This window comes from Heloderma suspectum, chromosome 1 (genome assembly GCF_057233095.1).
Source record: "Heloderma suspectum isolate Gila_16-S chromosome 1, 16-S_ref, whole genome shotgun sequence".
Taxonomy (NCBI): Eukaryota; Metazoa; Chordata; class Lepidosauria; order Squamata; family Helodermatidae; genus Heloderma; species Heloderma suspectum.
Genome location: NC_139458.1, coordinates 230,018,788 through 230,036,082, shown reverse-complemented (window position 1 = coordinate 230,036,082; position 17,295 = coordinate 230,018,788). Strand labels below are relative to the sequence as shown.

At 45.8% G+C, this 17,295-nt stretch overlaps 2 protein-coding genes across 3 annotated transcripts in view; one reads left to right on the top strand and one right to left on the bottom strand.

The window, feature by feature from the left end:
- Window positions 1-6,093, bottom strand: part of ITM2B (integral membrane protein 2B) — a 27,398-nt gene extending 21,305 nt beyond the window's left edge. The window contains exon 1 of the mRNA XM_084821206.1: window positions 5,782-6,093. Coding sequence (XP_084677332.1) covers window positions 5,782-5,907 — 126 coding nt within the window. The 5' untranslated portion in view covers window positions 5,908-6,093. The remainder of the gene's footprint in view (window positions 1-5,781) is intronic.
- On the top strand, window positions 5,745-17,295 carry LOC146358832 (uncharacterized). Of its 2 annotated transcripts, XM_084821217.1 has the most exons (3): window positions 5,788-6,298; window positions 16,801-17,001; window positions 17,107-17,295. In XM_084821217.1, exons 1-3 carry the CDS (start codon window positions 6,242-6,244, stop codon window positions 17,209-17,211), a joined length of 363 nt encoding a protein of 120 aa, XP_084677343.1. In that variant the 5' UTR covers window positions 5,788-6,241; the 3' UTR covers window positions 17,212-17,295. The 2 variants fall into 2 exon arrangements, 1 of the variants encoding a protein (XP_084677343.1); XR_014785934.1 differs by lacking the exon at window positions 17,107-17,295 and having other exon boundaries at window positions 5,745-6,532.

Genomic DNA, 17,295 nt, shown 5'->3' with positions numbered 1-17,295 from the left:
CCAGTGTTTCAGGGAAGCATGATGTAGTAGTAATGGGGGATTTCAATTTCCCTGATACTTGTTGGGAGACAAATTCTGCAAAACATGGCCCCTCCAAGAAATTCCTGACTTGTGTGGCAGATAATTTCCTCCCACAGAAAGTAGAGGAAGGAACTAGAGGATCAGCTATCCTTGCCTTGATCCTAACCAACAGAGATGACTTAGTGGATAAAGTAGCCGTTCTGGGAACTCTGGGGGAAAGCGACCATGTTATACGCGAGTTCTTGGTTCTAAAGGAAGCAAAAGCCGAGTGTAGCCAAACGCGTACCCTGGATTTTAGGAAAGCCGATTTTAATAAACTCAGAACAATGATAAGTAAGGTCCCATGGCAAGCGACTCTAATGAGAAAAGGAGTCCAAGATGAGTGGGAGCTTTAAAAAAGGAAATTCTCAAGGCACAATTACAAACAATTCCAACAACAAAAAAAGGTGGAAGACAACAGAAGAAGCCAATGTGGCTTCACAACAAGCTTAGAGATGACTGAAAACAAAAAAGGACACATATAGGAAGTGGAAGGCAGGCCAAGCAACAAAGGAGGAGTACAGGCAGGTAGCACAGAATTGCAGGGATGGCGTCAGGAAGGCTAAAGCTGACAACGAGCGGAGCTTAGCGAGGGATGCTAAAAGCAACAAAAAGGCTTTCTTCATATATGTGCATAGTAAAAGACAGAGGAAAGAAATGGTGGTTCAGCTATTAAATAAGGATGGCAAAATAATAACAGATGACAAGAAAAGGCAGAAGTACTCAGTTCCTACTTTAGCTCAGTCTTCTCCCAAAAGAGGGTCTATGACCCCCCCTGGCAAAGGCGAAGTACAGGCTGAAGGGGCAGGAGCACAGCTTGAGATCAACAGGCATATGATCAAGGAACACCTAATTGCTTTGAATGAGTTCAGTCTCCTGGAGGAGGGCTAATGTTGTCCCTATCTTCAAAAAGGGCAAAAAGGAAGAACGTGGGAACTACAGACCAGTCAGTCTGACATCAATGCCTGGGAAAATTCTGGAGGATAGACTCATAGAATAGTAGGGTTGGAAGGGGCCTACAAGACCATAGAGTCCAACCCCCTGCTCAATGCAGGAATCCAGGTCAGACATCCCTGACAGATGGCTGTCCAGCCTCCAGTGTGGGAGAGCCCACTACCTCCCTAGGGAATTGGTTCCATTGTCATATTGCTCTAACAGTCAGGAAGTTTTTCCTGATGTTCAGCCAGAATCTGGCTTCCTGTCACTTGAGCCCATTCTTCCATGTCCTGCATTCTGGGATGATCGAGAAGAGATGCTTTTCTTTTCTGAGGAAAACCATCAAGTGAAGACTTTAGTACAGACCATTAAGTAGGAGTAAAATGTGGACTTTTAGGAGATCCAGTGTGGTGCAGTGAACCTAATGGTGAACCTGGACGAAGGTGACCTGGGTTCAAATCTTCACAGCACTAAGTAGTCTTCACCAAGTCCCTAATCTTCCTCAGAGGGCTGCTGCGAGGATAGTGGGGCGGGTAGTGGGGCGGATAGTGGTAGCATACATAGACTCCATGTATGCTACGCCCAGGCTCCTTGGGAAAAGGGCAGCATACAAAAGTGATAAACCAGCTAACCCATTAAAGCTTGAGAAAATTAAGTCACAATGTTGCAGGGATAGTCAAGAGAACTTCTAGAATTACTCTTACATATACATATTTTTTGCAATTTCTAAATATCTGAATAAATTTATCTGAAGATAAAGTTATGACTACTTTTCTTTCCTGTTTTTATAACAACTACAAACATATTTGTAAATGTTACATTTCTATTCCATCCTTCTTCCATGGAACTCATGGCAGCATATGCGACATTAGCCTATTGTACTGTCTGTAACCCATGAGGTAGGTTAGACTGAAAGATACAAATTTTCCCATTAGGAAGAAATCCTACTGAAGCTTACTTTTGAATCAACATGGATTAAGTCACCCGACATGACCTCCTATACAAGTTTATGGCTGATGTGTTCATTCACATTTTCATTATTCTTTATACAAATACCTTGAAATCTGTCTTGTTTGTCTCTCTTATTACAGACACTTTCATGTTCTGCTAAGACTAAAAAGGATTCTTATCCATTAGGCCAACATTTGGAGGATGAGTTGCTTTCCACCTTTGTAAAGTAGTACATTCTGCAGCCAGAATACCCCTGAGAAACAGAGAGCTTTGGCTATTGGGCAGTATAGAAATATAATAAACAAACAAACAAGGCTTTGGCCACGGAAGGATCTCTCAATGGTCAATTCTAACTTCATTCCAAAAGAAAGAGGCCACTCCCATAAAGTGTGCCTGCATAAAACTACATCACCAGCATGCACCATCTAGACAAAAGAATCGTGTCAGCATCTAGTAAATTCTCAGCAAAATACTGTTGAATTAGCCATATGCAAAGATCTAGGGCAGGGAATCTTTTTTCTGTTAAGGGCCACATTCCCTTAAAGTAATCTGTCAGGGGCTGCATGGTGCTTGTGGGCAAGGTCTGAGGCAGCAGTGAGCAGAGCCAGAGCCAAAAGCAGTCAGGATTTGCAACACTGCAGGATTACAGGGTCAGTTCACATGACCAAACAGCCCACAGTTGCTTATTTAAGACACAGTGGTCTGTGGCAAGTGCCAGAGGCCATTTTGAATATTCAAGCCCTGGCCGTGGCGTGGCGTGGCGTCAAAACCTGGGGACCAGGGGTTATGCCCAACAACAGCCCAAGCAGAGGCTTGGATATTCAGAACCTACCTGGTACACACCACAGGATGTTTTGATCATGCAACACAACACAATAAACCATGGTAGAATATATGCCAGGAGCAGACAGGAGGGCTGAGGAGAAAACGAGCCATGGCCCAATTGTCTGCCAGGAGCAACAAGCAAACCCACCATGGCTCATTCTCAGGGTGGTTCAGCATGACATGCAAACTCGCCCTCTGTGTCTGTGCCACCCCATTTCTGTGGGCCAAATAAAATTAGGCCTTGGGCTGCTCCACTTAGCCATTATATGACACCATCTCTCACTTTTGTAATCTAAGCTCAAATATAGTACACTAACCAGATCAAATTGGATAAGATTATGAAAACATATAAAAACTAACTAATTTCGAAGTACCATCTTGTAGACTTCTAATCTCTTCCTTGTTAAACAGAATACGGGTCATATAATGGACAACTGAATCAAACTGTTTAAGACAGAAGCTTAGGAATACTAAATTTAGGGAGCAATCCTATGTGAATAAAGAGTCACCTTCAACCCCAGGGGCAACCGCCTACTCAGTGCAGGGTGGGAGGAGTAGTGAGGAGTGGATCTCCTCCTCGCTCCCCCCCACCTTGCTTTCACGGCTAGACAGCCAATTTTGGCTGTCTAGCCGAGGGACCTTGGAGTGCGGGACGCAGTGGCCAGATGACACATGGGATGTGTCATACTGGCATTTCTGACCTCCCTGGCCCGCCCCCAGGAACGCCCTGTTTTCGCCACTCTGCGCTGCTCTTATGAGCGTGGAGCCGATCCACGCTGCCTACGAGGCAGCGTGGAAGGGGGTCAGTCCTCCAGGAACCGACCTTGGGAGTGCGAGACCAACCTATCCTATGGCCATCTAGTTGCTGACTAGCGGCCATAGAAGCTTATTTTATTTATTGCATTTATATCCCGCCTTTTTTCCTCTTGCAAGGAACCCAAGGTGGCTTAAATTATCCTCCTCCTCTCCATTTTATTCACACAACAACAACCCTATGAGGTAGGTTGGGCTGAGAGTCTGTGACTGGCCCAAAGTCACCCATTGAGCTTCCATGGCCAAGTGGGGACTAGAACCCGGATCTCCCAGCTCCCAGTCCAACACTCGAACCACTATACCACAATGGCTCTCTTAGTGTGGCTCTCTTAGAAGCTTAGTGCATACATGTTTCAAATCAATAGCTTGATGTGCAAGAATTTTATATCCTTTGCTTGCAGTTGCAGCTTACAGTTTTAAGCTTTTAAAAAGTCAGAATCATGGGGGGGAAAGCCAGAATACTTCTATCTCCCATAATTATGATCAAAAGTACTTTACTAGACTTATCATCATGCTGCATGACAGTTGATTTGATTGCGATCAGGTGGACCTGGGAGTAGGCCCTGTTAAATTAAAATGGGGCTTACTTTTAAGTAGACATGTATAGGACTGTAATGTAAATGTGTCATCCACTGTCTTGTTATGTACTAAATACACTGATTACATCAAGGAAATCAACAGTTTCATGCAAGCAATTACAATTTAGTGAGAACATAAAAAGAGCCCTGCTACATCAAATTATGGGTCCATATAGTCCAGCATTCTGTTCACTCAGTGGCCAGCCAGTTGCCCAAGGGAAACCCACAAGCAGGACATGAGTACAACAGCACCCTCCTGCCCACGTTCCCCACCAACCGGCATATATAAGCACATTGCCTGTGATACTACAGGTAGCATAGAGCAATCAGGACTAGTAGCCATTGACAGCCTTCTCCTCCAGGAATCTGTCTAACCCCCTTTTAAAGCCATCCAAATGGGTGGCCATCATCACATCTTGTGGAAGTGAGTTCCACAGTTTAACAATGCACTGAGTGAAGCAGTACTTCCTTTTATCTGTCCTGAATCTCCCACCAATCAGCTTCATACGATGACCCTGGGGTTCTAGTATTATGAGACAGAGAGAAAAATGTCTCCCTATCCACTTTCTCCACGCCATGCATAATTTTTCACACTTCTATAGTGCCTCCTCCTATTTGCCTTTTCCCCCAAACTAAACAATCCCAGCTATTGCAGCTTTCCCTCACAGGGGAGTTGCTCCATCCCCTTGATCATTTTAGTTGCCCTTTTCTTATACATAAGCTGTTCAGTCTTTATAACTCTGGCCTTGTTGCAAAATACATCTGTTTACATAAAGCACTGTTCCTTTGTCATGCATTTTTTCGCTGTTATTGTCGTATCTTGCATTGGGAGATCAGAGTCCAGCTAACCAGCTGCCCCTTCACAACTGACAGCTTTCCCAAGTTAACTTTAGCTACAGGGCCGGATGAGATACTGCAAAGGGGAAAGAAGTCGTCTTAGAAGCCAATCTGGACCTAGTCTAAATGCTGTCTAGCTAAAATAAAAACCACTTAGGGTGCACTCCTATGAATGTTTAGACAAAAAAAAAAGTCCTACAACTCCCAGCATGCCCAACCAGCATGACTGCTGGGAGTTGTAGATCTTCTTTCTGTCTAAACATGGATAGGATTGCGCCCTCAAGTAGAAAGAAACCGAAAGACTGTTTTCATGTCAGCCATTTTAGATTCATGAGCTGAAGTGAGCTCGGCTAGGAATGCAGGAGGATGTGTTCTTCAGCTCTTCGTCACCCTTTTGAAGCACCTTTTCTATCTACCGCAGAACGAGAACGGGCCTAAACATCCGGCAAGCGTCTTCCCTCTGAAATCGGCCTTCTACAGGCGAAACTCTCCGCCGCCCCTACACAGCCTCCCCCCCCGCACAGCCTTCCTTCCAAGACCGCAGTCAAGGAGCCGCCTCCCATTTCGCAACCCCTGGACGCCGGGGACCATCAGTATGCTTCCCCCCTCCCCCGAAATGAGTCATGCTCTTGCTCCCAGGACTCCACGCAGCACTTTCTCTCGGTACCGCGAGGCCGCAAGACGGGCTGCTGCTCCATTTTCTCCCACACTCCTGCGTCTCTGCCCTCCCCCCCCCCCCCCGTCAGAGCATTTGTTGGTGCAGCAGCTGCTGCCTCCTCACCTTGGCATCGGGGGGCAAGATGAGCACTTGGCTGCTGCTGCAGCTGCTGTTTTCCTTGTCCCCTCCCTCCTCCTTTTTGCCTGCGTCTTTCTGCGCCAGGGCCGAGTTAAACGACACCTTCACCATAGCTGCGGAGAGACCTCAGCTAAGACTCAAGGGTGGAAACAAAGCAGCGGCGATTGAAAGGCGGTCCGGGCGCTTCCGGCTCACATCAGCCCCCGCCGCTCACTTCTCTGCAAGCCGCCGAGGCAAATCAGCCTGGCCGAAGGCTCTGCCGTCCCTCCTCGCTCAGTGCCAAACTGCTCCTACGACGAGGCAAGGAGGGCGGTGAGGTGGAAGAGAGCTCGAAAGGGGTGGATTCGGAGGACTCAAAAAGGGAGGGAGCAAACTTGGCTAGTTCGAAGCAGCCGGCCCGCTGTGCTAGACGGGCGAGAATAGTCATCCACGGGCCAGCATCAAAATGCGAGTTGCGAGGGCTCTGACCCTCTCAACAGACAAGAATCCAGGCTGGCTCAAGGTAGCGCGGACTTGGCCTCAGTTCCTACCGTGGCTAGTCTCAAACACGAATGGGAGAAACCAGGGAAGGGGGTTGCTCTACTTTACCGCCGTTGTTTCCCGAACCAGGGGTGCATGCTTTGCTGTGCGAAAAAGAATTCCCCTCGTGTGTTCTCCCCAACCCCCTTCCTCCCTGCAGCGCATATCGAAGTACAATATGGGAGTTCCCTTCCTTCTCCACTTGTCCATTTCAGAGGTAGGTGACATAGTGCCCATGGGCGCCAGTGGACCCCTGGACACAGTTCTTGCCCCCCCCCTATCCCTCCCACTTTGTTGTGGTTTTTAAAATTACAAATTTTCTTCCCAGTAGCTGGGACACTTCAAAGCAAAGTGAGGGCCTCCATCTTCATTTCCCATAAATGCCTGTCTGACTCTGTTTCTGAATGTGGTTTTTCTTGTGTTTATAGTGAGGAGAAGGGAGGAACATGTGTCTGTGCATATATATATATGTGTGCATGCATGATGGATACATGGGTGCATATGTGTGTGTATGTACAGTCAGGGCCAGAAATATTGGAACAAGGAACTGTTTTGGCAGTTGGCCTCCGTACACCACCACCCTGAAGTTGAAAGGAAACACACCCAGATGGGAGCGAAGGCAGGACTTCCAGCTGTAATTCAAGGGGCTTGACAAAAGTGGGGCACTAACCAGTCAGGAAGGACAGCCAGTGGCATACACACACACCCATAGTTGGTGGCTGATAAGTAATAGAACAAACCAACATCGTTTCAAACTTAAGGATCGCCTTTAATACCTGGATGAAAATCCTTTGCAGTCAATGACTGCCTGAAGTCTGGAACCCATGGACATGACCAAATGCGGAGTGTCCTCCCTCAAGATGCTTTGCCAGGCCTTTCCTGCAGCTGCTGCTTGTTTGTGGGTCTTTCTGCCTTCAGTCTTGTCTTCAGTAAGTGAAAAGCATGCTCTATTGGGTGGAGATCAGGTGACTGACTTGGCCATTGAAGAACATCCCACTTCTTTGCCTGGAGAAACTCTTGGGTAGCTTTTGCTGTATATTTTGGGTCATTATCCATCTGCAATATGAAGCGGCGTCCTATCTGTCTGGCAGCATTCGTCTGAATCTGAGCAGAAAGTATAGCCCTATACGCTTCAGAATTCATCCTGCTGCTTTTATCAGCAGTCAGGTCATCAATAAACACCAGTGACCTGGTTCCATTGGCAGCCATACATGCCCATGCCATAACACTGCCTCCACCATGTTTGACAGGTGATGTGGTATGCTTTGGATCATGAGCTGTTCCTTTCCTTCTCCATACTGTTCTCTTCCCATCATTCTGGTACAAGTTAATCTTGATTTCATCAGTCCAAATAATCTTATTCCAGAACTGGGCAGGCTTTTTTGGGTGTTTGCTGGCAAAGGCTAATCTGGGCCTTTCGGTTCTTGAGCATTACCAGTAGTTTGCACCTTGTTGTGAGGCCTCTGTATTTACATTCATACAGCCGTCTCTTGACTGTAGATGTTGACAATGACATGCCTACCTCCGCAAGAGCGTTCTTGACCTGGCTAGATGTTGTGAAGGGGTTCCTCTTCACCATGAGCAGCATTCTGCGGTCATCCACTTTAGTTGTCTTCTGTGGTCTGCCAGGCCTTTTGCTGTTGCTGAGCTTGCCAGATAATTCCTTCTTTTTCAGGATGTTCCAAACTGTTGTGTTGGCCACTCCCACTGTTTTTGCTATCTCTCTGATGGGTTTATTTTGTTTCCGCAGCCTAATGATGGCCTCCTTTACTTGCATGGACCCCTCTTTGGACCTCATGTTGGGAGTTCCAGTGAACAGCTACCAAAGGCAAATGCAACACTCAGAACCACCTCTAGGCCTTTTATCTGCTTGATTGGTCATGGGGTACCCAGGAAACAGGCCACACCTGGCCATGCAGCTGCTTGTCAGCCATTCGTTCCATTACGAATGGAATGGAATGAATGCCACTGGTGGGGTGTATGCCACTGGCTGTCCTTCTTGAATGGTTAGTGCTCCACTTCTGTCAAACCCCTTGAATTACAGCTGGAAGTCCTGCCTTCGCTCCCATCTGGGTGTGTTTCCTTTCAACTTCAATGTGGTGGTGTACAGAGGCCAACTGCCAAAACAGTTATCCTTGTTCCAATATTTCTGGCCCTGACTGCATGTGTGCGTGTGTGTGTGTATAGGCTGGACAGCCATCTGTCAGGGATGCTCTGACTTGGATTCCTGCATTGAGAAGGGGGTTGGACTCGATGGCCTTGTAGACCCCTTCCAGCCTTACTATTCTATGATTCTATGATATATATATGAGAGAGAGGATGGATGGACGGACAGACAGACAGACAACGGCTGGCTGGGGGGCAGGTGGTGTGTGGGCTTCTTTACACAGAGCTTTTATCCTGTGATTGACATTGCTCTTTCACGGAAGTTTGCAGGCTCATTACATGAGGCCTTGACCCTGCCGTGACCCTCCAGGGCGTCTCCTGCACTAAATGCTCTTTGTTCAGTTTTTAAAAGGATCGTAGATAACGAGCTATCAAATTACCCTGCTGTGTTCCGCTTGAGTTTCCTCGGTAAAAAGAGTTAAAGCGGCAAGAAGAGGAGCAAGATCAATGATAGATAATGGAAGACTCAGATGGGGGGGGGGAGCACATGTAAAGGGAGTCAGTCGTGATCCTGCATTTAAAATTGAGGCAGAAACCCCTGTTTTAAATGCAGGATTTTAGCTGGCATAGAGATGCCCTGTAAGTGAGTGAGACACATGTCTATTGTCTATAGGTGGCATACCAGACTGAGAAAGAAAAAGAGTTAGGGGAGAATGAGTCAGCTGGGGGGCAGGGAGAGAGAATGAGTTTGAGATACGCTCCTTCCGCACCTTCTGTGAAGTATGCTTCTGCTGGTGCTGAAAAGTATGGGTTCAATCGAATTCTTTAGTGTGTTGGTGCTCAGACTCCACCTCTGCCTCAGTCTTTTGGACAGGTTATGTGTCCTTTGTGGCTAGCCATGCCTCCCATGGCAGCCATTTTGTGGTGGTGCCCAACACAGTTGCCAAATGTGTCCATGGACCCAAAAAGCTTGCCCGCGCCTGGTCTAAGTTGATTGAGGGCTGCCTTCCTCCTGTGGCAGCAGTGCTGGAATCCTGGAGTGGGGAAAGGGTTTAGCAAGAGCACAGAGAAGTAACACTGCCCCCCTTTCATAGGGCCTAACACTTCTGTCCCCATAGAAAACTGGCATGTCAGGAAGAAGGCTGAGCTAGAACCCTGCTTTCTGACATTTAGTTTTCTATGTGCAAGGAATATATAATTAGAGTCGAACATATGACTGTATCCTAAAATAGCGTACACCAGCCTTCCCCAACTGCACCCTCCCAGTGTGTTGGACTACAACTCCTATAGTCCCCAGACAGGCTGTATTTTCTGGAACTTCTCCTTGTTAAATCATGGTCTCTCTTTTTTCACCCCAGAAATGTGAGCCTGAGTTAAGAACTTATGAAGCTTCCTTATACCAAGTCAGACCATTGGTCCATCTAGCTCAGTACTCTACCTGACAGCATCTCACCAGGTTTTAGACAGGAGGCTTTCCCAGCCCTACCTGGAGCATCTCTGCACTTGCCTAAAATCCTGCATTTAAAATGGGGCTTTCTGCTTCTGTTTTAAATGCAGGATCACGATGGACTCCCTCTACATGGGCTTCCTCCCCCCTCCTCCCTCCTTATCTGAGTCCTCTGTATGTTTCATCGGTCTAGCTCCTCTTATTGCGGCTTTTCCTTTCTCATGGGGGGAACTCAAGTGTGGTGATTTAATAGCTCATTATCTCCAATCTTTAAAAAAATTGAATAAAGGTCATTTAGTGCAGGAGATGCCTTGGAGGTTAACGATGTCATCTAAAGGATCAGCAAACTTCCATGAGTAAGTAATCTCAATAGCAGGATAAAAGCTCCATGTGAAGAAGCCCCTGGAGATGCCAAGGATTAGACCTCCTGGGATGTTTTGGATGCAAAGTACAAGCTCTACTTTTGGCTTGCGCTCCTTCATCATTCTTCAGGGTTGAATTTGCTCCCCATAATCTTTAAAAATTAACCGAGTGGTGGCTGGATGCATCTTGTCTCTGTTGCACATTCATGAACATTAAGATACCGTATATACCCTGCCATTTCACGTGCTCATGAGGCTTACTTCAAATAATTGTAGATCATTATGTTTTCCTAGCATATTTTTAATCTAAGGAACAAAAACCTTGGCTGTTATAGAGTGAAGCAGGGGATCGCAGAGTCAATTCATGCAGTAGACAAGGGTGTTACTAGTAGTAGGCAGATGGGGCATGTGCCCTAAATCTCAGCCAGGTGTAGAAATGTTCTTTTATTCCCCTGGGTACGTTTTTTGGTGGGTATGGATGGGGTGCAGAGTTGGCAGAGTGATGGGAGGGCCACTCAAGCTGCTGAAGCAGCAGCCAGCTGGGGAAGGTCCAGAGAAAGGGGAGGAGCCTCTTCATTCCTCAGGACCTCTCTCTTTTCAAAGTGCAAAGGCCTCTCTTCCTCTTGTTTCTCTGAAACCAATTTCTCAACCCTGCTCCACATCTTTCAACCTAGTCTCCAAATATTTTTCTGCAACATTGAATCAACTTAATGGAATTCACTGCCACAAGATTCTTGGCGGCAGGGGGGAGGGTAGTTACTGGGGAACAAACAGTGAGGGAGAGCTGTTGTCTTCATGTCTCCACAAAGCATCTAGCTCCTGAAAGATTCTGCATTTATAATCCTGTTTTCATGCTTTCTCTCCTGGCATTCTCCTTACCCCATTATGCTATAACTTCTGCCATTCCCTTTTCATTTTGTGTACACACACACTTTCTTTCTCCCCGCCCTCTGCAAAGAAAGCTACAGAGTTCCTGTACCTTTAATAATTGTGTGGAAGAGAAATTCTTGAACATTTTATTTATTTAATTATTAAATTGATATCCCACCGCTTTTCCTCCAAGTAATCCAAGGCAGCTTACAATAATCATCTTCTTCTTCATTTTTATCCTCACAACAACCTTGTGAGGTAGATTAGACTGAGAGTCAGTGATTGGCCCAAAGTCACCCTGGTGGGAACTTGAACCCGGATCTCCCGAGTCCCATTCCAACACTCTAGCCACTATACCACACTGGAAGCTTTTTGCATTCTCCTCCATGTTGAACAACATCCACAGCAAATATCTTTTGTACAATGTTGTTAAAAAGATGTGAGCTCTCTTCTTGCCCTGTGGTTACCCTTCTTGATTGCTGTCCCTTTCTTCACTATCTGTCTTGTAGCACTGCCTGTTAGCCTTCTCCAATTCCATCTCCTTGCACCTTCCCCCAGATCTCTCCTGCACTGGTTATGTGCAAAACCACACCACAATGGGCCCTTAAGTTACAATGTCCTTTGCATTTGAACAACATTCCAGTGGGGCCAACCAAAAGTTGTATGCAAATGCACATAAATGAGCCTTGTTTTTTGTTATTGTTTTTATGAAAGGGAGATTTGGGAGGCTGCCATTTTTTAGTTCTGGGAGGATGGGTAATTATTTCTACTAGGGAATTATTGGGAGGCCAAATTAAAAACTGGCTTATTTCAAGCCAAACACATCTGTACAAGTGAATATTAAGCCCACAAAAGTGGTACCCCCATCTTAAAAATGTTGATATCATGGATGCAAAACTCCAGGTTCTTCATAACCACTAGTGTTAAACAATTGGGCCTAGCAAGTGGCATCTAAGTTGCTGCAGATATTAGCACTCCAAGAGTTGGAGAAAAACCTACAAATCAGGAGGTTCTGAGACCATTATTTTGAATTGATAATCTGGTGACACTGGTGGTAATCTGGTGACCAGTATAGCCCAGTCAATTGGAGCAAGGCAATTGTTATTTCCAAACACTAGACACACAGTCAATTTAGCAATCATTTGCTTTCTTCAGCTTTTGGGTCTGAAGTATAGAGATGTCATTCCTGATGATACAGTGCGAGCTTTATGGCAAAATACCCCCTCCCCCCTAATGCAGTGGTAGGAACATGTGGCCCTCCAGATCAGCATAGCCAGATTGGTGTTGCAGACCAACAACATCCGGAGGGCCACCCGTTCGCCACCCCTGCCTTAGTGCATAACATTGGCAGAAGCTACACTGGAGTTCCTTCTGTTGCAGAAAAGTCACAATAGCTCCTCCATGGTCACATGCTAAGTAATACAGTTCATGATCACTTGTGTTTATAATGTTTATGACACACTCTGCATGGAAGTGTTATAATTCCATGAGAAGTACACTAGCAGCTGATACCACTAAGGAAGGTGGGGTGGAGGGCAGAGCCACCGGTGGCGGAGCAGTCTAGGAACAACTAGGAACCCATAGCACAGAAAGGAAAAACTGAGGCACAAGAACAAGGTCAATGCAAAGCAATGGGTGAGATTCACAAAGCCATACAAAAACACTCCTTTAGACCCAGATTATCGGGTTCTAGCAACAACTCAAATTGCACAAAGAATCAAGCGACTTTAAGATCATGAGTGCAAAACTCTGTGTGTGTGTGTGTGTGTGTAATCCACACAACATCACCACCATAAATCATCAGAGCCACACAACAGAAAAGGAGTCTTTGGAACCTAACAGCAAGTTCTGAGACCATCCCAAATCCACCACTTTGCATGTTGTATAAATTCTTCATTTATTTTAAATGTATAGCTGCTTCTGGCATCTCACAACTATTTGAAACACAATTACACAGTTGAAACACTATTAGCTACTGGGCCACAGAGAAGGTTATATGTTATTATCATATAAAGCCCTAACAACTTGAGACCAGGATACCTAGCAGACTGCCTTCCTTTATATATATCCAGGTGACACCTAAGATCATCAGAGGAAGCTTTCCTGGTCATTCCAAAATGAATAGAATGTTGCCATGAAGAACCCCGATGGCGGGCCTTCTCTGTAGCAGCACAACTGGTCTTAAATGGGGTTGCATTCCCCCTAAAAGACCAAGTGCACAGTCTCAGGGGAGTCCTGGATTCTGAGCTAACTGGAAGCCCAGGAGGCTGCACTGCCCAGGAGTGCATTTTACCAGCTAAGGCTATTATGCCAGCTGCAGCCCTATCTGGACAGGATGGACCTTGCCTCTGTTATCCATGCACTAGTGACATCCAGGCTGGACTACTGTAACGCTGTGTATGTGGGGCTGCCTATGAAGATGGTTCAGAAACGTCAGCTGGTTCAAAATGCAGCTGCCTGGGTACTGGTGAGGGCGAGGTGATTTGATCACATAATGCCTGTACTGCATCAGCTGCACTGGTTACCAGTGTGTTTCTGAGCTCAATTTAAAGTGCTGATTTTCATCTTTAAAGCCTAAAAGAGTTTGGGGCCAAGTTACTTGAAGACTTCACCCATATCAGCCTGCCCACACTTTAAGATCAGAAAGTGAGGCCCTTTTCATTTGCCTACTCATGAGAGCAGTTAGGTGGGTGACCACATGTGAGAGGGCCTTCTGTGCAGTGGCCCCACACCTTTGGAACAAGTTGCCATCGGAGGTCTGCTATGCTCCATCACTGCAGGCTTTTAAGAAGGCCTTGAAAACATATTGGGCCTGTTCAGACATCATGCTAAACTATGATGGTTAGCATTTATGAGCTAATCTTGATGGCTTAGCATGATGTCTGAATGACATTTTTCCCAACCATGGTGGTTTATTAACCATGGACTAACCACACTCACTAACTGCTTGCTGCAAGATGCTTAGTGGGCTCTACAATGGCTTAGTGTGACATCTGAACAGCCTCTGTGGTTAATTGACAGCTGACTATCAAAATGGCAGACAGCACCAAGCATCAAAATGGCTGACAGTGCAAAGGTCGCTGGGATGCATGGCTGCCCATCTGGAGGACTGCAGGTTTCTGCAAGAGGGAGAGTTTGTTAGAGAACAGAAAAACACATTATTCTTCTTTATTGCATTTATATCCCGCCTTTTCCCCTCCAAGTAACTCAAGGTGGCGTACATAATCTTCTCTCCATTTTATCCTCACAACAACCCTGTGAGGTAGGTTGGGATGAGATTTGCCCAAAGTCACCCAGTGAGCTTCCATGGCTGAGTGCAGACTACAACCCGGATCTCCCAGCTCCCAGTCCAACACTCGAACCACTACACCACACTGGGTCTCATGGCGTGGTTACCTGCACGTATGGCAGTAACACTCGCAGAGGTTAGCAGTAACCACCATGCTCCCGCTGCTGCTGCTGCTGTTGCAGCAGTGCTCTGGACAAGCACAGAGGAATGCTGTGGGGTAGTCTACAAAGGTGGAGGGTATTTTTCCTCCAATTAGCTAAAGGCATTTCAGCAGTCACCCATGCTTCAAAGAAAATTGTGTGTCCTGCATTTGAGCAGGAGGCTCACTCTGCCTCAATCCATGATGGGAGGCAGGGTGAGCATTCCCTATGACATCCTGCCCTCTTTGTTGCCTTCTCCTGCTCACTGCCACTAGGGGAATGTTCTGAGCATGTGCAGCAATTGCACATGCCCAGTATTCCCTTAGGAAGTGATGGGGAGGAAGAAACATGGAAGAAGCATTGCCACATCACTCTGCCACTCCGGGGTTGTTGTTTTTTAAACTGATTAAAGGTCTGGGGAGACTGGGGAGGGAGAAGTGGGTTGCTGCCCTCCTTGTCCCCAGTATTGGGCCATCCTCGAGAAGCAGGAAGAGTTTTTGCAGCATATTATGTAGATATACCATGAATAAGTACCACACATGAGGCTTTTTTATTGTAATTGTGGTAGTAATGTAATGTCTTTACAGCCATATGCACCTAAAAAAAGATATTGCAGAGCTGGAAAAAGGGCAACTAATGATCAAGGAGCTGGAGCAACTCCCCTGTGAGGGAAGGTTACAACAGCTGGGGTTGTTTAGCTTGGAAAAAAGACGAGTAAGAGGAGGCATGATAGAGGTGTACAAAATTATGTATGGTGTGGAGAATGTGGATAGGGAGACATTTTTCTCCCTGTCTCATAATACTAGAACCCCAGGGTCATCACATGAAGCTGATTGGTGGGAGATTCAGGACAGATAAAAGGAAGTCCTTCTTCACTCAGTGCATTGTTAAACTGTGGAACTCACTTCCACAAGATGTGATGATGGCCACCCATTTGGATGGCTTTAAAAGGGGGTTAGACAAATTCCTGGAGGAGAAGGCTGTCAATGGCTACTAGTCCTGATGGCTCTATGCTACCTTCAGTATCAGAGGCAGTGAGCCTATGTACTCCAGTTGCTGGGGAACATGGGTGGGAGGGTGCTGTTGCGCTCATGCCCTGCTTGTGGGTTCCTGGTCAACAGCTGGTGGGCCACTGTGTGAACACAGTGCTGGACTAGATGGACCCTTGGTTTGACCCAGCATGGTTTTTCTTATGTTCTTAATGTTGGTCCTACTCAACATGGTACATGATGCACCTGTGGAAGAGAAGTAGGAATTAGCCCCAACCCCAAGAAGGTAGTGCATATAGAAGACATACATGAATTATTATTATATTACATTTATTTATACTCCACCTTTTCCCCAGTACTGGGACATAAGGTGGCTTACAAAAATTAAAACATACACAATTAAAACATATGAAAATATACAAAAGTTACAATATAAATTAAACAACAATACAATTAAAATTATATTAAAACATTAAAACCGCATTTTAAACCAGCATTTTAGCAGCTTTTGCCCAGGTTCCAACTATGTCCCAAAGGCCTGCTGGAACAAGAATATTTTAGCCTGCCTCTGGAAACACATCAAGGAGGAAGCCATCCTAGCCTCCCTGGGAAGAGTGTTCCACAGCCATATTATGAATAGCCACATTATTTGCACTGGTGTAGCGAGTGGTAATTTTGTGTGGGTGTATGATAGCACATTGCTGTGCACCTGCACAGTGATGCAGACACAACAAATACATTCAAGGCTACTGGCACCCATACTGCTTTCACCCAGTGTGAATGTTTGAGTTTGCCAAAGATAGCAAATCGATCCCTTCAGCACAAGGATTAGAATCTGGTGGTATCCTAAGAGTCACTGTACCTGAAGCAGGCAATTCATTGGTGCATTCCTGTGTACATTTGCACCTGTGCAGAAGGTTACCATCTCTGAAACTTTTCTTAAGGATCTCCGGTACCATTATCCCATTTAAAAATGGGACCAGGGGACATGGCATGTATCATACAGCTCTATTTTCAACTACTTGAAGTTGAATCTCTACAGCAAGGGGGGTATACATATGTAGAACTACAAACACAATATGATGCAAGATGGAGGTTCAAGGCCATTCACAACAGACATTTCCATTGTTGGATGTACTTATCTCTAGTTCCCTGAAAACCAACAGGACAACAATTTGAAAGATTTATTGTCGCTGGTGGGAGAACTTTCTTCTGAAAATATGGATGTTGAGCAGTGGTTGCAGCACTTCTGTATGACCCAGGACTCCTTTTGAAATTGTAGGAGAATTTCAGCCTATGTACCATCATGAGACAGCCCATACCAGTGGAGAATAGAGTTACCATAACTACCGGAGGCTTGCTAATATGTTCTTCTGCAGTTGGAACTGGAAGATCTACAGAGGCAGAAATTGTAACTGAAGTCTGCCTGGCCTTGGAGCATGTTCTGTTGAAGCCCACTGTGAATCTTAGGAATGTGAGGCAGGTACGTATGAACGTGTACATGTCTTATCTGCATTGAGCACAGGTTTACATCTGCACATCTGCATAGGATAGGTTCCTACTAATTCCTTACCTGTCTCCTTTCCAGATAAGGAATGGATTCAGAAAACTTGGATTTCTTCATTTCATTGGAGCTTTTGATGGGAATCATGTGGCCATTATGTCCAATTTGGCAGGGAAACAATTTAATTAACAGAAAGATCCATTATTCCATGGTTCTCTAAGAAAGAATAGACCACACCAGACACTTTGTAGCAGGAGTGTGAGACTTCAGAGG